The sequence below is a fragment of the Penicillium maclennaniae genome, assembly GCF_028827695.1.
Source record: "Penicillium maclennaniae strain IBT 15551 chromosome Unknown utg000007l:1.0-4884863.0:1.0-4888362.0, whole genome shotgun sequence".
NCBI lineage: Eukaryota > Fungi > Ascomycota > Eurotiomycetes > Eurotiales > Aspergillaceae > Penicillium > Penicillium maclennaniae.
The window spans coordinates 83,255-108,015 of NW_026623219.1; the positions used below are offsets into that span (position 1 = coordinate 83,255).

The following is a 24,761-nucleotide window of genomic DNA, read 5'->3' on the forward strand; positions in this document are numbered from 1 at the left end:
ATACCTAGATAGTAAATACCTCGCCTATATCTTCTCCCTATAAATACTCTAAAGACCTCCTATTTATAATAGTTTCTGTCGGCGGATAAGTAGTTAAGGCGTATATCGATACTAGATCGTTAGTTAATATTATTCGTAGAGATATCGCCTAATCTATATAGGCGCAGATACGGCTAAAGCTAAGGCTAAAGCTCGTTCCTATTAATAGCGGTAAGTTCGTAGTTAGTACTTATATTAAGAATCTGCCAATTAATATCGGTGATATCATAACTAAGTCGTATACTATAGTCGGGGATAGTTATACGAACGATCTCCTACTTAGTAGGATATAGGTAAAAGACGTATTACTATAAATCTCTGAGAAAGGTGATAGGAGGGTTATCTACATAATATTGAGCTAGGATAGAAGGAAGCGCGTTAGCTTTGAAGTATATTATCCACGGAATAGGGGATCCTTCTATAAAGACTAACTCTAGCCCGAAGAATATAAGACTTTTAGTTTAAAAGCCTATATAGGTATTTAGCAGCCGCCTTAATATCTGCCTCTGTCCTAGCGGCTAAGTCTATAGAGACTATTTACTTAATAGCACTATTAAATACTATAAATACGATAATCACTAAAGAAGAAATAATAAAAATATACGGAAAGTAAGAAAATATAAAAATATAGCGATAAGAGAAGAAGAATTATACGGGGGAGACAAATTACGGGGTAGATAGTTTTTCGGCCAAAAAGATCTCTCCTTATCTTAGTGCCTTATAGATCTAATATCTAATAGATCCTTATCACCGCTAAAAGACTATAGCCGATATTATCTATTTTAACGAAGTTAAGTACCGTATATCCTTTTCGGACTTTATTATATTAGAGCTAGGATTCCCTAAGACGAGACTACCTAATACCCTTCGATCGAGGAACTATATCGCCTACCGCGCGTAAGTCAATACCCTTTATAAGAGGAAGGCAGATAAGATATACCTAGTTAATTTATCTGATTCCGATAGGTCGATCCTCGCCGGTAACCCCGACTAATAAAGGATATACCTTAAAAAGTACTATACGAAGTACCGCGCCGCTAATACTTTCTCTGAATTCGATAACTTACTACGACCTTATATAGTAACTATTATAAGAGGGGCTAGGCTTACGCCTAAGAGAGAGAAAATATTACTTATTAGTATAGCTCTTCTCCCTAAAGAGAGATTACTGCTATATAAGCTATTATTTAAGAGGGAAGAGGTACTTATATAGTCTTAGGAATATATAAGTTATATTTGTAAAGAAGTTATACTAGCCTAGCGTATTAAGACTATACCCTATAAAGCTTAGTAATATCCTAGCTTTAAGATTCCCCGGGCTCTCGCGCCTATTATTAATAAGATACTCCGAGAAAGACTGTAGAAGGATATCCTCGAGCTATACGATAGTCTATATAGAAACCTATAATTCCTAGTAAAGAAGAAAGGCGTAAGTAAGTATCGGTTAATTAATACTATAATACTAATTAATAAGGTCACAAAGCGAGACGCAAATATACCCCCGGATATCGATAAGTTCGCTAAAGAATTTACGGGACTTATATTAGCCTCTTTAGTTAACCTCTATTCCGGATATAATTAGATCACCCTCGTAAAAAAAAATAGGGACCTCACTACTATTCAAACCCCGCTAGGCCTTCTGCGATAGACTACTATCCTATAAGGCGCGGCTAATTTAGTGCTATAATTCTAAAGAGTAATATTATAGATCTTATATTTAATTTTTAGTATTATTACTAGGTTATTTCTGGACGATATTACGGTTAAAGGGCCGCGATCCTAATATAACGATAAGTTCGTATTACTAGGAATATATAGGTTTATTCTTGAGTACCTTCAGAATCTTAATAAGACTTTATATTTTCTTAAGCTAGCTAGTGCTACTGTCTCGGCGGAAAAATCTTAATTCGCTATATTAGGCATTAAAGTTATTAGCTAGGTCTGCGATATTAATAGGCGCCACGCTATAAAGAGTAAGGTAACGAAGCTTATTAACTAGCTAACCCCGTTAACTAAAGATAAACTACGCTCTTTTATTAGACTAGCTATCTACTTCCGTATTTTAGTAGCTAGGTTTCAGATTATTATAGATAGCCTATACGCCTACCTAAGGAAGAATACCTTATTTTAGTAGGGGGCGAAGTAATAGTCCGCTTTCGATTAGGTCAAAGAAGTGCTCTCTATATTCCCTACTATATTACTTATCGACTATAACTTTAAGCCTCTGATAATTATTATCGCGGTAGATATATCTAGAAAGGGTTAGGGCGCCGTCCTAATATAAGAACGAGATAGTGTTAGGAAACCCGCGCGATATAAATTAGGTATATAGACAGAGATATAGCTTACCTACGATACGGGCAAACTAGAATATCGCGCTATGCTAATAGTATTAAAGAAGTTCCGACATTAGCTATATAGTATCCACTTCATATTAGAAATAGATACGAAAATATTAGTATCCTAACTGAATCGCCCTGCGGCCGACCTACTTAGTGCACTGATAACTCGGTAGATAGTATAGATCTGACTCTTTAACTTCGACGTTAAGTATATATTAGGGAGGAAGAATAGCGCGGTAGATAGGCTTTAAAGGCGTCCTATTACCGAAGAAGAAATCAGGTAATAATAGTAGGAGGTTAACGTTAATAACTTTATTAATACAGAAGTGTCCTACTTACGGGCGAGCTGTTTCTTAGCGCGTGCCACTATTATAACAGACGAGGACAAAGACGAGGATAAGGACGAGGACGAGGATAATAACCCTACCGCTGACGCTGCAGTCCTGCCTCTTAGAGAGGGTTATTCGACCGAATCATAAGATATCGCGCGGTACCTAATTACACTAAGAAGACCGCCGGAAATGTCTCGTAGTTAATTCTACCACTTTAAGAAACACTATATAAAGTTCGTTTACTAAGACAGCTACCTCTTCTATCGATAGAAGGGAAGAATAGAGATCTTATGACGTATTCTCAATAATAAGGAAGACTAACAGAATACACTATATAGCGCATACACAGATTTATCCTATAAAGGTCGAGAAGCCACTTATATATTATTAAAGCACCGATACTATTAGCTACGAATATTTGAAGACACCGCTATATTTATTAGAACTTACATCGAATACTAAGCATAAGACCTAATATAAATATATAAGCCCGCTATTATCCCAAAGAACCTAAGGCTATTTAATAAGTGGTTTATTAATACCACCCGTATACTAGATAAGGATAGCTTTAAAACTATTATCTAAGGGCGAGAGTCAGTTAGCGGCTAGGTAGAAGCATAAGTCCTTACTAGCGTAGATTCTAAAGTAATCTAGAGTTTTATCTACGAAGACATTATCTGCCGCTATAGGTATCTAAGAGAGATTATTATAGATAATAGACCTAAAAACCGTAGTAAGACACTAAAATTCCTTAAAGACCGCGGTATTAAGAAGGTCACTATTTTAGTATATTATCCTAGCTTAAATAGCCCGGTTAAGCGTTCTATAAGAATATTAAAGGACGCACTCTCTAAGATAACCGGCGGATATCTAATAGGAGACACTTCTACTTAGATAAACCGATAGAGACCTTATTTCTATACTATATTAATAGCAGACTGAGTAACTATTAATATTATTACTAGAATTAGTCTATATTATTTCCTATTTAGGGTATATATAGTCTTACCGGTTAAACTAGAGATACCTATATAGAGTATACTACTATAGGAGACTATCTAGGACAGACCGAGTCTTATTATAATACGCGCATAATAGATCGAAAGATAAGAGAAGGATATTAAGGAAGCTATCCTACGAATAAACCGCCTTAAGAAGAATAATATAGGATACTTTAACGACCACTATCGCACTCGTGATACTCCCCTTAAGAAAGATAACTATATCTTACTATATAATAGTTAAAGGTCTTTAGATATAATATCTATTTAGAAGCTTCGCTTTCGATAGCTTAGACTATATTAGATTAAGTCTATTAAAGGAAATAGATCCTACTCTATTAGGGAACTTAACGGCACTATCCTATACTATATCAGAGATAAGAATACGGATATAATTAACGGCGACAGACTTAAAAGATTCTACCCTCGTGGAATAGGAGATTCTAATAGGATATAGGATATTATATAGACTAGCCACCTTCGGAAGCGAAGACTAATTAGTCGACTAAGAGTAATATAATAACTCTTTTATCCTACTATTTAAACGATTATTCCACCGATATTACGAGATACTTTTTCGGCCAAAAAGATCCTTCGCCTAAGGTACCAAAATACCTTATACCTTACACTTATTTATATCGCTAAGGGACAGCTCTCCTATTATAACGAGGAGGGGAAGGATACTTATTACTATTAGTTATTACCGATTAAACGCTTATTACTATGATTTTCCTTTATTTATTATAATTTTATTGCTAGTTTAAAAAGACTATACAGTAAATCCCCTATAAAGTATTAGAATATAAAATACTAAAAGCCCTAAACTTCACTTTGAAAATCTCACTTTATAAAACCTCTCTTTCTAACCCCCTACTACACCCTTATATACCTCCGTATACCTTTGTATATGAATTCTGATTAATATAGATAACAATAACCTCCTAAGAGATATTAAGGTATATAGATAGCCCGTTAATAGTATCGAGAATACCCTCTAGCTTCTTCGAAGTTATAAGTAGCTTTAGGCGTACGAGCTCGTATCTTAATTATTCGATAGGCTACTTATAAACTATAGTTATATAGAGCGTACTATTAATTTACTATACTAGTACGTTAATAAGGAAGAACTATAGAGAGGCTCGGAAGAGTATAAGGAGTTCCAGAGAAGGTAGTCTGAAGGCCAGAGGATATAAGCACGACGCGCCCAGAATAAGTAATATCTTATTGCGAATAAGCTAAAAGCTATTAAAGTATAGGGAGAACAGTAAGCGAATACCTTCTTCGGTTACTTAATTACTTATTCGATAATAGAGCTAGCGAGTAGGTTTATTACTATTAGCCTTAGCTACGATTACGTCCGCCTCTCTATTAATAATAAAGTTCTCTCTCGCTTATTATCGCTAGGCAGAGGTATCCGAAACACTAAAGGAGTTATTTAAGGGGATCTTTTAAAGGCCCTCCTCCGAAAGTATACCTTAGCCCTTAGATAAGAGGATCTTCTTTAGTATAGACTATAACTAGACTAAGATAGGTATTACTGCGAAGTAGGCTTCGGCTAAGATCTACCTACTATCGAACCGGGAGGCTAAACTACTCTTTTAGGATAGTTTATTTCTATTACTGCGGTTAAGACAGAGGATAAGGCCGATACCGATACTAAAGCGATAGATAACCGTAATCCTAAGAGTATTATACCTAATAATATATAGGATATAGCGATATAGCTTAAAGAGTTAGATAAGGAATATACGGCCGACCTAATATCTATTAGCGACTTATCTAGTGTAGTCTCTAATCTTTCTATAGCCTAGTTACTTCCTAATAACTACCTATTAGAAAGTGATAAGGAATATAACCCCTCGTAGGAGAGAAAGAAGACTACTAAATATAGTTATACCGCCTAAAGAGTAGCTATAAATAAGACTCTGGCCCTTTCTGCGGACGCTACGAACAGATAAAAGTTAGTAATACTTAGGTATATTAGAAAGCTATCCCTTCCGGAACTAGATTCGATCTTTACTAAGGATATAATCTGTCTGCCTTATATAAAAAGAGTGTTTAAATTATTCGATATACGTAGTGCTAATAAGGACCACGCGGCACTAGCGGTACGAATTAATTTTATTTACCGACACACTAAGGACTAAGACACTATAGTAAAGGAGAACCGGACGTAATTTCTATTAGATACCGATAAGTTATAGTTAGATTTCTATCGCTTTAAGTATTAGGCTAATCCTCTTATTATCGCCGACTATTATAAGGTAACCTAGTTATTCTTCGAAAGCCTCTACTATAAGGTATCTCCTACTCCTAACCCTATAACGCCCCTACCTATTATATTAAAGTTATAAATATAAGAGCGAGGGAGTATAGTTATTCCGTAGTTATTTAGCTAGTTAAAGGAGGACTTCGATAGGTATTACCTAGGTGGCCTTCTTACTCTCGTATATAAGGAGATAGATATATATAACTATCACTATCTACCTCGTATAGGTAAGCCTCGCCTTAGGTAGTTAAGGAATATATAGCACAGTATTATTTAATAGCTTATCCGTTAGGATCTAGCGTACTATATATACTATATTTTCTTCTGGCCAGACTACGCTTACCGACTAATCTCCTTCCTATACTACGCAAAGAGTACTATACCTAAGGAATAGACTTATTTTAGGTATATTAATATGAATCTGAATAACCTAATACAGACTAGATAAGGTAGCGCAATCCTATAAGGTAGTCTAGTATTAGATAATAAAGATAAATAAAACTATACTAAGATTCTGCCTAATATATATCGCTATATTCAGAAGTGGTGGGCTCTCGTGCGGGATAGGACGAACACTACGGATAGCTTCGTGTAGAAGATTAATAATTATCTTTAGACCCTAGAAGATACTAAGCGATATAGCACTAACTAAGTAAAGGAGATCTATATAGCTAGTGATATCCGAATTAGTTTACCTAGCATCCCCTATAAGTTAACGGGCCCCGTAACTAAGAGGCGAAGAAGCATTTTACTATAGTTTATATATATCAGAGATAACCACTTAACTCTAGATACTCTAGAGTCCGGTACGTAAGAAGAAGTGTCTGCGGCACACTAAGACCTTACGTAAGCTCCAAGAACTCTATTAGGGCTTACGAGTAGTGTATATAGCCGTCTGCAGTATATATTCCCTATAGCGCCACGATTCCGCGGGGAAGGTTTAATCTCTAAATACTTAGTTAGTCGTAACCGCTAGACAGACCCTAATATATTAGCTAAGTTAGATATCCTCTTCGGACCGAATAAAGCAGTAGTAACCGCCTATATTATCTTATAGAGGAGGAAGGCGCAGTAAATATACGCCTAATTATTTAGAGATATAATTAAGGCGGAGAAGCTAGTATTCGGGAAAGATTCCTTCTTCTACCGTAAGGTATTAGGGCTATATATTAGTCCCCCCTAATCCAGAAGTTATATCTCCGGAGGATAATAATAATAAGGAAGAGATATAATATCCGCGGCGATAGGGAATAGGTATTATAGTCCTATCTTTCTTTACTTTTATTAAAGTGGCTTAGGCATTCTAAATTAACTGCGCTTAACCACGGGACGGTTAATTTTATAGGGAGGGGTGGTATATAGTGGGAGAATTAGTGATATAATAAGCCTATGTGTGGCCTTAGGCATAATTTAATATCTGCAGTGCATAGTACATCTCCAGACACACTTAGAGGGAAAAAAGTCATCTACCCAAATTCATTCAGGATTCACCTAATTTCTTCTATCCATAATATAGTATTAAGATTATCCCGCACGGCCGCAACAGGGCATCAGTACGGCCTCACCCAGCATCCTCTACACCAGACAGGCAGTGTGTGTGTGTGTGTGTGTTGTCCAGTCTGCATCGCCAGACAGCCATCGAGCCGTTCCCATTTCACTAATTATTTAGAGATATAATTAAGGTAAAGAAGCTAATATTCGGGAAAGATTCCTTCTTTTACTATAAGGTATTAAGGCTATATATTAGTCCCCCTAACCCAGAAGTTATACCTCCGGAGGATAATAATAATAAGAAAGAGATATAATATCCGCGGCGATAGGGAATAGGTATTTTAGTCCTATCTTTCTTTACTTTTATTAAATTGGCTTAGGCATTCTAAATTAACTGCGCTTAACCACGGGACGGTTAATTTTATAGGGAGGGGTAATATATAGTGGGAGAACTAGTGACATAATAAGCCTATGTGTGGCCTTAGGCATAATTTAATATCTGTAGTGTATAGTATATCTCTAGACACACCTAGAGAGAGACAAGTTATCTACCCAAGTTCTTCTATCCATGATGCAGCATTAAGATTATCCCGCACGGCCGCAACAGGGCATCAGTACGGCCTCATCCAGCATCCTCTACACCAGACAGGCAGTGTGTGTGTGTGTGTTGTCCAGTCTGCATCGCCAGACAGCCATCGAGCCGTTCCCATTTCAGTATTTATATAGCGGTTTAGTCAACTAAAAGATATAGCTTAGGATTAACTATATTAATAAACTTAACTTCCCTTTTATATACCTATAAGCTTATATTAATATCTATAAACTAACTATAATATAAAATAGCTTCTAAGTAATAGGATTAATATTAATTAATCCTTAATAAATATTATTAAAGCTAAATATTTAACTTCGGACACTAATACCTCTTATAAGCTATAGTAAATTAAGCGCGTTTTACCTATATATACCCGTAAATATTAATAAGCTTTTAAAGTAAGTATCCTTAATTAAAGCTTTCTTAAAGCGACGCTTAAAAAGTCCGCTGTTACCTTTATAAACCGTATTAAACTAGCTTATTAAAGGCTATTAGATTATAATATAGAATAATATCTTTCTTAAGTAAGAAAATAAGTAGCTATATACTATAAACGCTACGTAAAAGCAAAAGTATACTTATAAGAATAGATAGATAGCCTATAATAACGGTCTATCCGTACAAAAAGTATTAGAGCTCGAGGAAGCTTATAAGGAGCCCTTGTAAGCAATACTAGCTCCACTAAGCCTACTACCGCGGGACACATAAGCACCGAAGACGTGGCGTCTACCCTAATACACTAATTACGGACAGATCGGACATAAAAGGAATATATATAAAGCCAGAGATTAATTAATATAAAGGCGTTTTGGTTGATATAAATGCATTAAAGTGTAGAAAAGTGGGTTGGGTGGCCACTCGCTTACATGGGCCACTCGCTTACCGACCACGCTAACTAAGGATGTTTATGATACGGTTTAAAGGCGATCCACAAAGTAATATAGACATTTTTTGATCCAAGAACATTTAAAAATTGCGGAGTTTCAGGACTGCTTCAAAAACGTTATGTATATCGTTGTTCGTCTAATCACTGTAGATAGAGTCTTTAATTTAATGTACATCATGATATGCCTCCCTCTCTGGATCGCTATATCTCAATCGGAGGTTCTGGGGTTCACCACCAAGGCCTCGCCATATAGGCTAATGTCATAGCCGTGCTCTTCCAAGTATGTCTTGAAGCGAGCATCTTCCGTCTCGAGCTCGCGAGACATGTCGGGTATCAAAAACCAGGAGATCAGTCCTCCAACCACGGTAAATGCAGCTCCGATCAAGAAAACAGCTTGCTGGCCTTTTTCCTCGGATGAGAAGGAACTTTGAATCGGGGTGAACACTTCAGTGCCGATGGATGCACCGGCCTTTCCAACCGCCGCGGCAAAGCCCAAGAAATGACCTCGGAGGGGAGTCGGGAAGGACTCAGCAGCACACAGGAAAGTAGAAACACCTGGGCCCATTTCACCTAGGGCCTGGAAAATGCCGTACATAACCACAAACAAGGGGAAAACAGTTTGGATTTGCGGCAAAGCTCCACCGAGAATAAATCCCCATACAGCCCAGAGTAGGAAGCCGAGGGTCATGTTTTGTTTGCGACCAATCCGGTCCATCAAAAGCCCACCCAGTAGGCATCCGGGGAGGTAGAAGCAGTTGATTACAGTCTAGCGAGCGACTTTGTTAGCCAATTTAATCGCTAGGGGGAGATTCGAGGCAACATACTCCGTATCCGATATTTTGCACGGTGGTGTTGCTTGGATTAAGCTGTCCCACAATCGTCGAAGAAAAAAGCCCGAACGGGTATGTCACGAAGTCATAGCAAAACCAGGCCAAAGCTGATGCAGTGAAAAAAGGTCAGCGAGGTGAGGAGATGGGGATCAATAGTGAACTCACAGGTACCCAGCATAGGCTTCCAGTAGCGTTTCAGGACCAGCTTGTACGGGTAATGCGACTTGATGGCATGCTTCCTGTACTGGGTGGAGTTGATCATGCGAACACGGAAGAAGCAAATCGAAAGCGGGAGCTTTTTTCTGGTCAGTAAGAACAAGCTCAAGCAATCATAGTGACCCAAAAGTACTTACTACTATGCCCAAGCCAAATGCGATTCTCCAGACTCCCTCCGAATTCTGCTGGTGATAGCATGCCAGAATAATCAAGGCGACCACTCCTGCGGCAACGAATCCCTATTTGATTGGATTAGCCGAGCACATGAGAAGACCCTTTCGGCGCTCACCAGGTCCACAGCGAAATCAGTGGTTACTGCCACCAGAAAGCCTCGCTGCTCTCGCAGTTTCTCTGTCTCGTCGGCTGCTTCAGTAGCACTGGTCGCACAGACGGGATATTCACCACCCGCACCAAATCCAGCGATACCACGTGCCACAATCATCATCCAGAACATCCTGTTTGTAAATCAGCCTTGAGTCCAACAATAGGGTTAAGAGAATTGTGTTTACCCAAGCTCCGAAATACCGTGAGCAGCGGTGGCGAGGACTATACCGAGAATGAGGAAAATGGTGGCTGCAATGATTCCTGTGCGACGACCGATCCGATCAATCAAGACGCCAAAGAAGAGCATCCCGAAAATCTCGCCAATCAAATAAGAGTTCGAGAGGCGCGATTTGATCGTCGACGACATGCCATTTTTGTACCTGTGAAGAGTTAGTCCGTGAGGATTCGACTTGCGCGAGCTTTCTGTGCAAGTGGTACTGACAGGACGGAAAAAAGAGGTTCCATGTATCCAACTGCCAGCGAGTTAGCAACGGAGAAAACGGACATGAGGTAAAGTAAGTCACCTACTGATTTGAGCATTGTATCCGTCGCTGAATAGGGCGAGGCCAGAGACTACGACATTCAACACTCCAGAGCGCTTGCGCTCAGGCTGTGGTTCCTCTAAGTCCCAAGACTCATGGTGAGCTTGCTGCTTGGCGTCATCCATCTTCATGACGGAATCACTGGGTGATGCGTCCATTGTGCTTGCCCCGATAGGTATGGATGTTGAGATTAATGAACAATGAACGATACAGAGAAAACTCGGTAGGTCGAGGCACCGAGGACTTGTATATAACAGCTTCTGTCGCTTCTTGTCTCATGTCAAATGTGACATTTCGTAATTTGCGACCATGAATAGTCCAATAACAAGCGATGCCTCATGCACGAGAGTCGTGAGCTGCATAACCGAAGACTGCCGGGACGAAGTTCGAGATGTCGAAATACTTTCCCGACAAGCAGTTAGCGGGTCCAAGCTCTTCCCCGGTGGCATAAGGTTGTAAACAAATCACGATTCGCGGCCTCGTACAGGTCCACCGTGGGAAGATGGATCCACTAGGGGTGGAGTCTGCTCCACTATCTTCCACTGATATTGCCCGTGCCATCCACTTCAAGTCGACCCTCCAGAACAGAATAAGAACCCACTCTGCACGCGGTGTGGAGCCATGGTCGAGATTTTATCAGCCAATCACTCGACCCATGTGTCACACTCGGAGCGCTGTACCCGAGCGGTACCTGAGCTGTGTCTTAAGTGGCACTTGATAATGCAACCCTGTCCCTTCCACGTGCGATCTCGTTTCTCTTGTTCTAGATCTGGCATGGAGCTCGTCGGTACGAAGCGCGACTTCTAGCATCGCTCCGTAGACGTTTTCCCGATCCAGCCATTCAAGCTTGGTGCCACCCGGTTTTGGGGCAATCTATATAATGCATTATGTTCCAATCCTCGGCCCACGTTTTCTGATATTCTTTTTGGCTAGTCACTTTCGCTTTTTTCGCCATGGATAACTTCCACTATGATCTGATTTCGGAGCAGCCCCAAAGCTTCCAAGATCGAGGATATCTACTGGTTCGTGGATTCTTCAGCCCAGCTGAGACAAAGCTGTTACAACAATGGGCACAAGAAGTCCATGATCTACCTCGTACACCCGGTGTTCCCTGGATGCCTTATGAAGAGGTCAATGCAGAGGGCAAGCATGTCCTATGTCGCACGGAGAATTTTGCCAATCCCCATGACGGATTTGATAGCTTCCTTCGGGGGCAACGTGCCACCAGTGTACTGAACCAACTTGCGGGTGAAGAGATGCTACTTTTCAAAGAAAAGATCAACTACAAGTTGGCTGGGAGTGGCGAGAATGCTTCTTGACCTGCCTTGCGACACAGCCAGTTCAGGCGGCTTACATGTTCTGCAGGTGGTTTTGACCACCGTATCGACGCGAATGCCTACACTCAGGTGAAGAACATCAAGCATTTGACAATCCTCGCTGCAGTCGATGAGATGAACGCTTCCAACGGAGGTCTCGAGGTGGTCGATGGTAGCCACCTTATGGAAGTTCCTCTCGGCAGTGATCGCTGCATTTTACCCAGCTGGGTCAACAGCCACCCGTAGACGCCATGCAATCTGGCGCCGGGTAAGTGAATGCTTGTTACGAATTCAGCATCTTAATGTTTACAGAATATCCAGGAGATGTCCTTATCTTTGGATCCTATCCGGCCCGCCGTAGCGGGGCCAACACCAGTTACAAGGATCGCCGCGCTATTCACGCAACGTATAACTGCGCATCCGAGGGCAATCTGCATGATCAGTACTATGCCGATAGACAGAAGCTCTGGCCAGCAACCCATATGCGGAAGGAAGGCAATGGATTATGAAGAAGGACAAGCTCGCTATGCATTCGGCTCCCCTATGTTGACAGTGAACTCGAAGGATGTCCCTGCAGTTTGACATGAGACAATTGGTGGAAAAGGCCATCAAGCTTGTAGATTGTCAGTGCCTTGTTCCGTAAACCGTGCGAGGCTCCAGCTACCTCGTTGAAGTTTCGAATATTTTGTGTAAAATAGATTATTCCCCTGAATATCCGAAGTGGCAGAAATCTTTCTGTGAAGCTCTCTGTGACCATCCATGGGCTTTGAGTTGGCGACATTGATCTGTGCATATTTTTGGATCCCGCAACGAGGTAGCCGGCAGTAAACTAGCTTTTAGACATGCTATCTCTCGGGTTCCTTTGGGTGGATCTTTCCTCTGTAAAACAAAATTCGCGCACACAGGTCGGCAAGAAGGCCCTAGGTCTGCGATTGGAAACATTATATAGCGAGCCTCCCCCACCTCGCCCCTTCTGACATCCAGCATTCTTCTTGACCTCTGCAGCCTTCTGGGTCCCCTTTTCTTCGCCTCCCCCCAAAATCCTTGACCATTTACAAATTTCATGTTCAAGCCATATCTCGCCATGCAACCTTCATCGTCATCCATTACGAAGGCTGAGACCCTGATCAGTGCCCTGGAGCAGTACGGCCAAGGTGATTACATTGGCGAGTCCATTAGCCAGCTCGAACACTGTCTTCAGGCCGCTCATCAAGCAAGCAAGTCTGGTAAGGCGCCCGCGATATAAAATAAGCTTATGTTTGACATTTTGATGCAGGCGCACGGGATGAATTGGTGATTGCCGCCTTGCTCCATGACATCGGGCAAATTATTCCGCTTGAGTCCGTCAAGGAGGTTCGCATGAACCTTCGTGGAAGTAGCGAGAATGTCGGGCGTGTCGGCCATGAGGCGATTGGCGCCACCTATCTTCAATCTTTGGGGTTCAGTGAGGCGGTTTGCAAACTCAGTCAATAGCCATGTCGCAGCGAAGCGGTGCGTGAGCTCATACCGTTTTCATTTCCTCACAATGCTCATCAAGGATAGGTATCTCACAGCCATAGATCGCGCATATTATGACTCACTGTCATCGGCGTCACGAAAGTCACTGGCCTTCCAAGGTGGTCCTTTTGAAGGTAGTGAGCTGCAGGAGTTTGAAAAACACCCACTTCGAGATGAAATGGTGGCTCTGCGGCTATGGGATGATGGAGCGAAGTTGGTTGGAGTGGAATTCATTACTCCGCGTGCACGCTCGTACTTGGACATGATTGCTTCCCACTTATCCCAGCAAGCTACTGTGCGAGGCTAAATCAGCTGCGGTCACAAAAAGGGGGCACGGTGGGTAGACAATAGCGATTTGATAAAGCTGAGATTCACTGTCAACGACGTGCTCTCTAGAGGTCAGTGTCTTACAACGAGATAGTGCGAGACTGGCATGAACTATAGTGGCGATGAATATAACAATATACTGCGTAGGGTTGCATGCGGTGGGCTACTGTCGCACCAGAGATAAAGTACCAATGCTCCTGACTAGGCGGTCGTGAGTTGACTGATTCCGCGCTTTTGACAATGGTATTACCGAAAAGGTCCGAAAATTTCAAGGGAACGGAAATAGGGAGACGCCCCAAGAGATTTTCTAGAATCATTTGACGAATCAATTTGTCAATCGCTCCTAATCTATCATCAACAAGTCGGGCTGACAACGACAGTGATTCGAGCTAGCGCGGGCGCGATCGCAGTATCCAGTTTCCCCGCAGACGGCATACTCTCTTACCAACTTCATGGCCCCCTGTCGACCGCTAAGTATCGTACCAAGACCGGTTGTCTGCAATGCAAGGGAAATGCGGGCACCCAGCTGAGCGGGACCCAGAACTGACAGACTGGGACCCAGAACTTTTGCAGCCACTGGCAACCTGTAAACTCGGATTTTAGCTAATGACTTTTAAGCCATGATGGAGCCTGCTGCCGACGATGTATGTGGAACATTGTTCGAAGCTCGACGAATCGTACTGGATGCCTGCTGCCAGACGATGTCTAAATCTCGTTTTGTACAATTCAGACATTTCAGACGAGTGTCATCACACTTGTTCTTCCATTTCCGACTTGTGTAATTCCAATAAGTCTTACGGCTTATATGAACGGGTGGCCGCCTTTGGGGTCTCTGATAGTCGATGCGGGGCGAATATACATACCGGATTGGCGGAGCATACCCTTTGCTATAATGAATTTACAAGAATTTTCTCACCAAGCCAAGTCTGAGGTAGTCGGCAATGGATAAAAGAGGCACAAGAATACGCGTACAGCTAGACAAGCACAGATGGAACTCTGTGGACCGGGACCGGCCGAGTACAAGAACATTTTGACTTCCTGTCTTTCGGGAGACTGACCAGAACCGTCGACTGTATATTCCACTAACACCGGCCACGGCGGCCCCCGAATCCTCCGCCATAGCCTTCTCCGTATCTTCCTCTGTAGCCTCCCCCATAGCCTCCGCCATAACCTCCGCCATACCGCCCATATCCACCGCCGGGAGGACCATTCATCCTTCCGCCGTGTCCAAATCCACCGCCCATCCCCATCCCACTCATTTCCATTCCACCGCCATGGAAGCGACGACGAGGTACACCAAAGCCACCCATGCCTCCCATACTGCCCATGCCCATGACTGGAAAGCGATTGCGGCGAGGAAATGACATACAAAGGCCCATGACGGCGGGATTATAGAGGTTTCAGGCTGAACTGACTGAATGTTGTGAACGTTTTGGTGGAGGCTCGAAAAATTTCGAGCTTGAAGATTCCTTTTGAGCGCAGGACTCTCTATTTAGCTTTCCGTTGAAGCTTTCCGTTAAGGAGTGAAGAGTATCTCTCATCGATTTTAAACCTGTAGTGTCTCTATATAGCTGGTTCAAGGGTCGTCTGCGTCATTCATTCAATGGCCGCCGCGGTCGACCAATTAGATGCGACGATTCGACTATACTCAACACAGCGTCGATACTTCGATTATGCCTGGAAGGATGCGAAGAATAGGTGTCAGATGATTCCAACAACTATGTTCGTAAGAACAATACAAAAATGTTCGTGAGAATTGCCACCGATATCACTGCGAAATTGTACAACTTGCCGGCTCAGTAATGATATTTAAAGTCCACGGCACCATCACCTGTCTGAACACGCCTGGTATCGTCTTTTTCTCCACTGATGATCTGCTCTTTGATTTTGTTCTCTCGCCGCAAGTACAGTCCGTAACAGGTGACAGCTATCTGCGCAATCACTAGCGCTCCTAGAGAAAAGGCGTTCCCCAACACGTACGGGGACTGACGATAGATCTGACCGGCCACAATACCAGCACAATTACCCATCGTCTGCTGAAGACCGATCTCCAAGGCCCTTCTATACTGCGGTGCAATATTGACGTTCAGCCAGGCGACATTGAGACCGACACCGGTGTAAGTAGTGATGCCAATCAGATATGTCGCAAAATACTTGACTGCAGTATTTTCTACCACCAACAGCAGGATGTACCCGATTACTCCAAATATGTTGGCGAAAAAGATGAACTAAAGATGCGTTAGTCTCATGGTTTGTAAAATGCCTGGAAAGCTTCGAACGCACCGATGCAAACTTCGAATATCTGTCCGAACAAAAGGCGACCGATATGAAAATGACGGCCGCCCAAATATAGACCGGAACAGTCAAGACATTGCTCATCAGAGAATTATACCCCATGCCCTTCAGAATTGTAGGTAAGAATGTACTGAACCCATAAAGAAGAATGTCCTGGCAAAATTGGATTATCCCAGAAAAGAAGAGCTTGGGATCCCCCAATGCAATGCGCATTTCTTCCAAGCTGAATCGTTCACTGCCCATGTATTTCTGCCGTTGCTCGTTCCGGACTCGCATCATCCATTTTTCCTCATCAGTAAGAAAATAGGCCTCTGCTGGGCTGTTCGGCAGTCCAAACCAAATCAAAACTGCACAAACCGCACTAAATAATCCCTCGATAATATAAACCCATCTAGGGTGTGTTAGCAACCTTTCCGTGTCATCTCGTGCGGCGCATCTCAGGTGCACATACCTCCAGCCTGCTTTGCCTCCAATGCCATCCATCTGCAGCAGTCCATATGCCAGAAGACCCCCAACGGCTCCTGAGATAGCAGCACAGCTCATCAGGTAGGATACACGCTTCGCCTGTTCCTCGCGGCGATACACCATGGTTAAATATAGGTTCAAGCAAGGGAAAAGCCCCGCTTCGCAGGCGCCCAGGATTAGTCGAGTGGCATACAGCGAGCCTACTGATTCGATGAAGCCAGTGAAGATCGTGGTCAGGGACCAGACAATACAGAGCCCCGTCAAAATGTTTCGTGGCGTTAGTTTCTTCATGAGCACAGCCCATGGCGATTCAAACAGGACGTATGTCACATAGAAAATAGACACTGCCGTTGAAAACTGACTGTCGGAGGCGTTGATATCTTCTGGCATACCGGCTACTTTGACATTCCCTGCGGATGATTAGCATTCCGATACTCATAAGGCAGACCGCTAGTCTTCCTACCGATGTTCGATCTATCCAGAAAGCATGACAGGTAGGTGAGCATGATGATGGGCACAAATGCAAGATCCAATTTGACCAATAATCTTTTCTCCATCTCGGGATCAAGGACGACATCTAGAGTCTCGCCGGCCGAGGCGTCATCTGGCAATTGATGGTCAACCGGTTTTTGAACAGACAGCCTCTGCTCCAACACAGTGCCATTTTCATGAATCTCAGCGGCCATCAGGTCAGACTCTCAATTTGGCCGAAAGAAAAAAGTCTTTGAAATAGTATTCTTCGATCGACTTCAGAAATCCACGCAGGGTTCGGTAACACTGTCGCATGGTATAAAGATTAGCAAGCGGATATATCACCACACTGAGATACACGACCGGGGGTTCATGCATATCTCTAGCCACCCAGACACCCCGGATAACCTACTCGGACTGACTCCGCTGAGGAGGGGCATCGGGCCGAACGCGTTGATAAGGTGGTAGATCATCGTCAAAATTGCCACTTGTGTGTCAAGCCTCTCCGCTTATCGCGTGGATCCCTCCTGGATAAGGCAGGTCATTGTCTTTCTCTTGTTCAAAGGTTGTTGATCAGTGTTGATAGCCGCTATTGCGGTGGAGAGAGACCCCGAACCTTCCCCAGACCGTCGGCAAGTGGATCCCGACAGGAGGCCCCGTCTCTACGGCGAGGGAGTCGCACGACTTGTATAGCCGAAGAGTTCTTTGCATTTCAGATTTGTAGAGACGAACGCATCGACATACATCCATATCGTTTCATAGTCTTGTGTGTCTATCATGGATGGTATTGATCTCGCACTTAAAGCACGTCTATTGTGTCGCCAGAACCGTCTGACCAACACGTCTGGAGTTGCCCCGGGCTATCTCCAAGCCAATCTACTCGTTCTCCCTTCCAGATATGCCCCCGACTTCCAAGACCTTTGTTTGCGTAACCCGACCTCATGCCCTTTGCTAGGGATGTCAGTCACCCCTGGTGACCCGCACACGATCAAGCCCGCAGGATGTATTCGGTCTGCGGATTTCGACCTAAGAACGGACTTCCCCAAATATCGGATGTACAACCACGGAAAATTCGTTGAGGGCCGCTATGATCTCCTCGATGTGTGGAGCTCAGACCATGTGGGTTTTCTCATCGGGTGTTCCTTTTCCTTTGAAGGTGCTTTGACGGCCGCGGGCCTGCAACCGCGTCATCAAGAGACTGGTTCGGTAGTCGCGATGTATCGCTCAAACATTCCGCTTCTACCGGCGGGTGTTTTCACAGGGGCGCATTGCATTGTCTCCATGCGGCCATATAGGCCAGATCAGATAGAACAGGTGCGAGCGGTGACCCGGCCGTATCTATCCACCCATGGTGAGCCAGTGGCTTGGGGATGGGACGGGGCCAAGCAGCTTGGAATTCTCGATGTTGGTCGGCCTGATTTTGGAGAGCCACAAGTCTTTCGGGAGGGGGAAGTTCCCGTTTTTGGGTCAGTCTCATCAAGCGCCCCTCAAAGTATCAGTGTTGATTTTTGCTTAGGCATGCGGTGTCACCCCTCAGATGGCGGTTGAATCCGCCGGTCATCAGATCGATGGACTGGTATTTTCTCACGAGCCAGCCAGCATGTTAGTGACCGACTGGACGGTTGAGGATATGCGGATGTTGCAGCCGAGTAAGATGTAACCTACAGCTCCAGGTATGCCAGACCACATGCATAAGTCAAATGTTCGTCTCCTCCAAATATATTTCCACAAAGTTAGTTAGCTATATACATATTTATGGCATGATTAGAAGCAGTCTTTCATCACACTTGACAATTCTCCTCCGTAGTCAAATGGAAATCCTCCGTTGGACACTCGTTGCCAGGGGACTTCATCCGGTGCCGGCCCCATGCCTGTTTCAACTCCCATGATCTGTTCATCCAGGTTCCCAACCGCTTCGAACCATGTCATTAGCTCTTGTGTCATTTGTACTCCGTTCAATGGAGTTTGGCTGTTTGTGCCAGAACCTGTCATGGGAAGAGGTGATCCCTGCGGTTGGCCAGGCCTCAGGTCTGCGGGCTCCTCGGCTGGCCGGAGTTTTTGAATTTCTAGTCCTACTTCCGGACCCAGCTTTTGAAGACTTCGGATCGACTTCCAAAGGCGTTGGGAGATATAAGACTTGGTTGAGAACCCCTTGACTAGCTCCAATGCCCAGTAGAATTCCTCCTTGCATGATCCACTAAACTGGGACGGGGCCTGAGACACGGCAAGAAACAGGACTGCCAGTGCAGATACAAGAAACCAGTTGAAAGCCACCTGTTGGAGTCGATAGATGTCCGAGGTCTCGTTGAGTTGGGTGATGAACCGGATCGTTTCCTTGGCGAGGTGAACGACCGTTTCCGACTCGGTCGGATGTCGGACAATGTGCCCAGCGGTGTGCAAAACGGGGCGATAAATGAGCATACGAAGCTGATTCGCGCGGAGATACAAAAGCGCACGAAGGCGCCGAAGGCTTCGGGGGTTTTCCGTGCCCTCAGCAGGCTCGGGTGTGTGATAGTGATCCAGCTGTAATTCATCGGGAATGTCACGTACCCAGCGCAGCACCTGCCAATCCAAATAGTTCATTTCATCCTTTTTGATTTCATTCGTGTTGTTGAAGGCCGAGACGAATTTCCAGACCTTAGCTGCAATTCGGCTATAGCGAATCATGACCCGCAGATATGGGGGTTTTTGCTCTGGCTCGGGCAGCCAAGGGTCGATGTCCGAGTCCTCGAGCGCGAACGGCATCCCTGTCCCAAAGCTCCAACGCATGTCGAGTATGTAGATCGACCAGAACAGTCGCAGAATCCGCTGCTTGTCTCTAGGTAGGACATCTGGTTGACTGAGTGTTTCGCGTCGATGAAGACCTCTCTCCAAACACATGCGCTCCACGATTCCGATAGTCCGCCAAGCGAGTGTCTCCTCGTCCATTTGAAAATACAAGATCGACTATCAGACCAATTAGCAGCGTTTGCACCCTGGTTTTTCCATCGCTCACATACTACCAGTGTGAGAAAAATAATGCGCTTAATCCTAGGTGGGCCCCAAACGCAGTTGTCCTGAACTTCTCGAACACTGTCGAACAACGCAATGGCTTGATCACTGCGACCGCTGGCTTCCGCCGTCAACGCACACGCAAAGACCAATCGGAGAATGTAAACGTCTTCCGGATCCAACAAATGCGGCGACCTCACTTGGGTGTCCGGGTCAGTTGTCTGATCCATCATGCCATAAAGAAGTTCTACCTGATCTAGAAGCTCTGAAAGCTCCAGCACGGGGTACATGATGCCCATTTCCTCCTCATACACACGACAAAGGCGTAGGGCCTCGCTTTGGGAAGGGCCCAGAGCGGATCGACGACCTGGCGAACTTCCGAGTCGTGATGTGGAGCAGACGGTGAAGCGAGTGGTGATGGCTCTTGGGTCAGATCCCCGTCACCGGCGTCAGTGCGCTCGATGATCCCTCGTTGCTGCAGGCTGGACTTGGCCAAGTCAAAGCTAAATGCCGACGTGGTAGGGCCTTGAAAGGGCATCTCCCTCGAGGAACCTCGTCGTAGCGGCCGTTGCGCTGGCAACATCCCGTACGACCCGCTGGCTGGACCGACGACACTCAACCGGCCCACTGGCGAGCTGTCGCTGTTTGTCATTGACCGCACAGCCGCCGACAGCAAAACAATTTGATCCTGCATCGACTTCATCTGGTCAAAGAGTCGCTCGAAATTTCTGTTTCTGTCAGGGCGTGTAATTTGGGTCATTCAACAGGGCTCCTTACCCTTGTGCGTCGACACTTTCTCGGCGGGGGTTTTCCGCGTAAACGCAGTCGATGTGTTGCCTCCCACAACGGTGGCACGGTGTTTGACCATTGCACTTGATTTTGCGGCGCTTGCATTCGTTACTGTGAAGAAAATGAGAATCCAGTTCATGGCGATCTTGAGAGTACGTACCAAGCTCTCGCAATGTACTTTCGTCGTTTCTTACGCGATCGGTCATCCGGCATTTCCTCCTCCGAGACTGCATTCTCCCATTCCCCTTGCGAATTCATTTGGTAGATTGGCTGAGACTGAAGACAGAGTAGAGAGAGAAAAGATAATGACTATCGCGGCGGGGAGAAGGAGGTGGGGGGCGGGGGGGGGCAAAACAGAACCCCGGAATTGACGCCCGGTGGCGCCGGGGTTTGGATTTAGCGGCCGGCTCTGAACAAGGGCTAACGGATTTGGTCACCGATGTTCAAGTTCAGATAGCTACCGGCTAGCTACTAAGTCGCTTACGAATTGCTATAGACTCGCTGAGAACTCGATAATGCTTTGTATGTGCCATGATTATCTTTCAAAGACTCGTCACCTGTGATGGTGATTAATTTGACTGGGTTTTACTCTTATCCATAGGCTTTTCTATCAACCGTAGTATTCACAAGACTCCGTTAATCTCTTTAAAATTTTCTGTCATCAACAAGTTGTAGGAGAATTTTGTCAGAGTCTGTCTTCAAGCTCACAGATCCTTAGTGCGTTCATCACTTTCCATAATCCACTGCTCCAACTTTTTAGGATCGCGCGCAACGAAGCCCACCTTGAACGGTTTAGGCTCTGTGGTCAAGGCCGTTGGGATGGCGTTACACTCAATTGCATCCAGAATTGGCCGGTCTTCGGCTTCCTTGGCCGGGTACATCTTAAATGCAGTGATTAAGCGCAGGAACGCCGTGAAAAGCTCTCGGTTTGCCAAGTGGGAACCGGCACACATACGGGATCCCGCACCGTACCCATAGTGAGGAGTACCAGATGCGTCCCCGAGGTCGAGGTAGCGCTCTGGAATAAATTTGGTCGCATCCTTGAAGTGATCCTCGTCATAGTCAGCGGCATAAGCATTCTAATGGGAGTTAGCACAGTCTCGAAGATCGATAGGAGAATCAGGAGCCCACCATGAAAAAGGTTGTCCCGGCAGGAATGGTGGCTTCCTTCCATTGGATATCCTTAGTGCTCTCGCGAGGCAGACAGATAGGAATGACGGTCCAGAAACGGAGAACTTCCTTGACAAGCGCAGTCACGTAGGGAACCTTCTCTTCAATCAAGCATTTCTCCCAAGCGTCACCATCAGGATACACCTTCATGATTTCTTCGTATGCCTTCTTCTGGATTCGCTGACCATCTTCCGACGCCAGATATGCGATACCCATGATCAGGTTTCCAGGAACAGTATCCAGACCAGCAGACACCATAGTCAGACAGATAGATTTCACCTCAGCTGTGGCACCAGTTAGTATGTTATGGTATAGAGCAGTCATGTCGAAACTTGCCATCATTCAGCTTAGCCTCGGGGTCCTTGAGGATATTGCCCGTGATACAGGGCTTGTCTGTGCCCTTGGCGATACGGTCTTTCAACATGGCCAGAAGGAAGGTCAGATACTTGTCACGACGAGCCCGGAACTCCTGGGCTTCGTTGTTCATTTTGGGCAGAATGCGCAACAGAGGAATGTAATCCTGCCAGTTGTTGGATGTACTGCGGAAATTGGACACGCCGCGTTCGACGTCGCAAATTTCCTTCAGAAGTTGATCATCTACGTTACCCTCAATGCGAAAGCCATAGTTGAGTGTCAGACTGGTGTTGAGAGCGTATCGTTGAAAATATGCGGTAGGGTTCACGTCAAGAGTGCCGTTCTTGCTATCTCGATACAGCTCCTTGATGCTCGTGTTGGCTTCAAGGTCGATGATTGGCATGTACGATTGTGTTGCCGGTCGGTTCAAGGCTGTGGCAGCGGCCTTGCGACGTCGCTTGCAAGATTCATCCCACGGAGAAGTACCAATGGTGAATCCCTGGGAGCTGGAAACAACGCTATGGAAAGTATGAAAAGTCGGTCGCGAAATCAGAGCTGACTGGTCCTTGATCCACAGTTGGCGCACTGAAGCAAAGCTATTGGCAAACACGATGCGCTATCCAGCATTAATTCTTGCACACTTTTCCCCTATCGGGAGTTTCTTTACCTTGTTTCCCATGCGCACCTGGAAGACGGGACCGAACTTCTTGGCCCATTTTGCTGTCACAGTGGCATGTTGATTGCCCAGCTGCAGCAAGTTTCCAAAGATGGGTACCCCAGGAACTTCCGGCAAACCCTTAATCTTAGGCACATCTGTGCGATTGAAGTAACGGATGACAAAGTAGACGACCGTGGCCACGGCGAGGGCAAGCGTTTGAAACGGCATAGTGATGGTTGACGACGAGACCGTCACCCACGGTCGATCTTAAAGCTCAGGATCCGACCGGCGCAATTCCGAAGATCACACTCGGCAGGCTAAGGACGGCGTACATTTGACACGCGCGTCTCTCATGAACCAGTCAAATGTAAGATGAAGGCAAATCCGGGGCCATCGCAGTTCCACTTGGTGCATTTCGTTGCGGGGTTCCACATCCACCGCGGAGCTGCGGAATGAAGCATCCGCGATCCCAAAAGTGTGTCTATTCCTCGGTTGTTTCACCGGCGCCGAATGCCGAACGTCGAATATTCGTGCAATCCTAGTTAATGCTGCGAGCTTTTTTTCTCTCTACTCAAGGAGCGGGCGGAATGAAGCGGGTGAAATCACCGCTCCGGCTGAACGCCATACTTAGGTGGATCTAGTACGAAACGGTCGACCCCACCTCTTTTTATAATCCTGGCCTTAGATTCAAGTCTTTGGGGATATCTAACAAGATATACCCTCAAGAATGACCTCGCCATAGGGACTAGAGCGGTCAATTTCTTCCTAAGAGGACTCGTCTGCTATGATAAGTTCTCTTGTAGATCCTGAATGATCGTCGAGATGGTTCGAATTCGATAATGTTGTTTGGTACATAGTTGGATACTAATGACGGAATTGGGGCCTTGGCCAAGGAGAGGGCACAAACGAAAAATGTGCTTCAGCTTCAAAGCTTGCGACATGTGAAAGATACAAAGGAGACGGCATTCGAAGTATATCCGAAAGGGATATCAACTCAAAGCACACACGCGCGTATTCGACCATGTCAGGTAACAAACATATCAGGTAAAGCGCAGATATAATGGGCAGAAGAATCGACTTGAAAAAATTTAAGATTGTACGGCAGGAGTGGGACATTTAGTATGAGACGACTCATGTAGGAATAGGCTCCACAAGGAACAACCCTGACGAGAAAATGCAGTTAGCAAGCAGGATGCGTCAGCAGCCATAACCAATTATTAGGTGGCACTCTTGCTTAACCGGGCATTCGGATAGTGCGTGTATGTTGCGACATAAGTGGACTAGTCAAGAGGCCTCTGTACTTGCGAAAGCAGTCTTACCGACAAGGTTGATATGCGGGAATTGGGGAAGATAATGCCACCACCCCCGCAAATAGTCAATGGTGTAGTCACCGGCAGACTATCTCACGTTCATCAGGACCTTTATAGTATTGTCAGTCATATGATTTGCCACGCCGTTTTCCTTGGGGACACATATTTTTGGGGCTCAAGAGCGTGCATCAGTGAGCAAATCAGGAAGTGCCCTTGTGTATCCCTCGATCAACTCCTAAATCTGCCTTTAG

At 44.9% G+C, this 24,761-nt stretch overlaps 10 protein-coding genes across 10 annotated transcripts; 5 read left to right on the forward strand and 5 right to left on the reverse strand.

Moving 5' to 3' along the window:
- Positions 1–9,163: 9,163 nt before the first annotated feature.
- N7477_007231 (uncharacterized protein) lies at positions 9,164–11,025 on the reverse strand (the record flags this gene model as incomplete). Its single annotated transcript, XM_056968894.1, has 8 exons — positions 9,164–9,721; positions 9,780–9,892; positions 9,951–10,080; positions 10,139–10,240; positions 10,291–10,456; positions 10,511–10,705; positions 10,768–10,798; positions 10,854–11,025. 8 exons carry the CDS (start codon positions 11,023–11,025, stop codon positions 9,164–9,166), a joined length of 1,467 nt encoding a protein of 488 aa, XP_056818926.1.
- Positions 11,026–11,820: 795 nt separating this feature from the next.
- Positions 11,821–12,429, forward strand: N7477_007232 (phytanoyl-CoA dioxygenase family protein; the record flags this gene model as incomplete). The annotated part of the gene is made up of 2 exons (XM_056968895.1): positions 11,821–12,166; positions 12,233–12,429. 2 exons carry the CDS (start codon positions 11,821–11,823, stop codon positions 12,427–12,429), a joined length of 543 nt encoding a protein of 180 aa, XP_056818927.1.
- A 5-nt stretch (positions 12,430–12,434) lies between these two features.
- Positions 12,435–12,692, forward strand: N7477_007233 (uncharacterized protein; the record flags this gene model as incomplete). Its single annotated transcript, XM_056968896.1, has 2 exons — positions 12,435–12,451; positions 12,479–12,692. 2 exons carry the CDS (start codon positions 12,435–12,437, stop codon positions 12,690–12,692), a joined length of 231 nt encoding a protein of 76 aa, XP_056818928.1.
- Positions 12,693–13,267: 575 nt separating this feature from the next.
- On the forward strand, positions 13,268–13,656 carry N7477_007234 (uncharacterized protein; the record flags this gene model as incomplete). Its single annotated transcript, XM_056968897.1, has 2 exons — positions 13,268–13,409; positions 13,460–13,656. The coding sequence occupies 2 exons, from the start codon at positions 13,268–13,270 to the stop codon at positions 13,654–13,656; spliced, it is 339 nt and encodes a 112-aa protein (XP_056818929.1).
- A 2-nt stretch (positions 13,657–13,658) lies between these two features.
- Positions 13,659–13,987, forward strand: N7477_007235 (uncharacterized protein; the record flags this gene model as incomplete). The annotated part of the gene is made up of 2 exons (XM_056968898.1): positions 13,659–13,674; positions 13,743–13,987. The coding sequence occupies 2 exons, from the start codon at positions 13,659–13,661 to the stop codon at positions 13,985–13,987; spliced, it is 261 nt and encodes an 86-aa protein (XP_056818930.1).
- Positions 13,988–15,089: 1,102 nt separating this feature from the next.
- On the reverse strand, positions 15,090–15,341 carry N7477_007236 (uncharacterized protein; the record flags this gene model as incomplete). Its single annotated transcript, XM_056968899.1, has 1 exon — positions 15,090–15,341. One exon carries the CDS (start codon positions 15,339–15,341, stop codon positions 15,090–15,092), a length of 252 nt encoding a protein of 83 aa, XP_056818931.1.
- Positions 15,342–15,803: 462 nt separating this feature from the next.
- N7477_007237 (uncharacterized protein) lies at positions 15,804–17,453 on the reverse strand (the record flags this gene model as incomplete). The annotated part of the gene is made up of 4 exons (XM_056968900.1): positions 15,804–16,235; positions 16,291–16,693; positions 16,754–17,177; positions 17,231–17,453. The coding sequence occupies 4 exons, from the start codon at positions 17,451–17,453 to the stop codon at positions 15,804–15,806; spliced, it is 1,482 nt and encodes a 493-aa protein (XP_056818932.1).
- Positions 17,454–18,015: 562 nt separating this feature from the next.
- N7477_007238 (DUF1445 domain protein) lies at positions 18,016–18,898 on the forward strand (the record flags this gene model as incomplete). Its single annotated transcript, XM_056968901.1, has 2 exons — positions 18,016–18,696; positions 18,755–18,898. The coding sequence occupies 2 exons, from the start codon at positions 18,016–18,018 to the stop codon at positions 18,896–18,898; spliced, it is 825 nt and encodes a 274-aa protein (XP_056818933.1).
- Positions 18,899–19,002: 104 nt separating this feature from the next.
- Positions 19,003–21,276, reverse strand: N7477_007239 (putative C6 transcription factor; the record flags this gene model as incomplete). The annotated part of the gene is given in 5 exon segments (XM_056968902.1): positions 19,003–20,184; positions 20,238–20,534; positions 20,546–20,957; positions 21,007–21,129; positions 21,179–21,276. 5 exon segments carry the CDS (start codon positions 21,274–21,276, stop codon positions 19,003–19,005), a joined length of 2,112 nt encoding a protein of 703 aa, XP_056818934.1.
- Positions 21,277–21,722: 446 nt separating this feature from the next.
- Positions 21,723–23,428, reverse strand: N7477_007240 (cytochrome P450; the record flags this gene model as incomplete). The annotated part of the gene is made up of 4 exons (XM_056968903.1): positions 21,723–22,097; positions 22,150–22,472; positions 22,573–23,158; positions 23,210–23,428. 4 exons carry the CDS (start codon positions 23,426–23,428, stop codon positions 21,723–21,725), a joined length of 1,503 nt encoding a protein of 500 aa, XP_056818935.1.
- Positions 23,429–24,761: the final 1,333 nt, after the last annotated feature.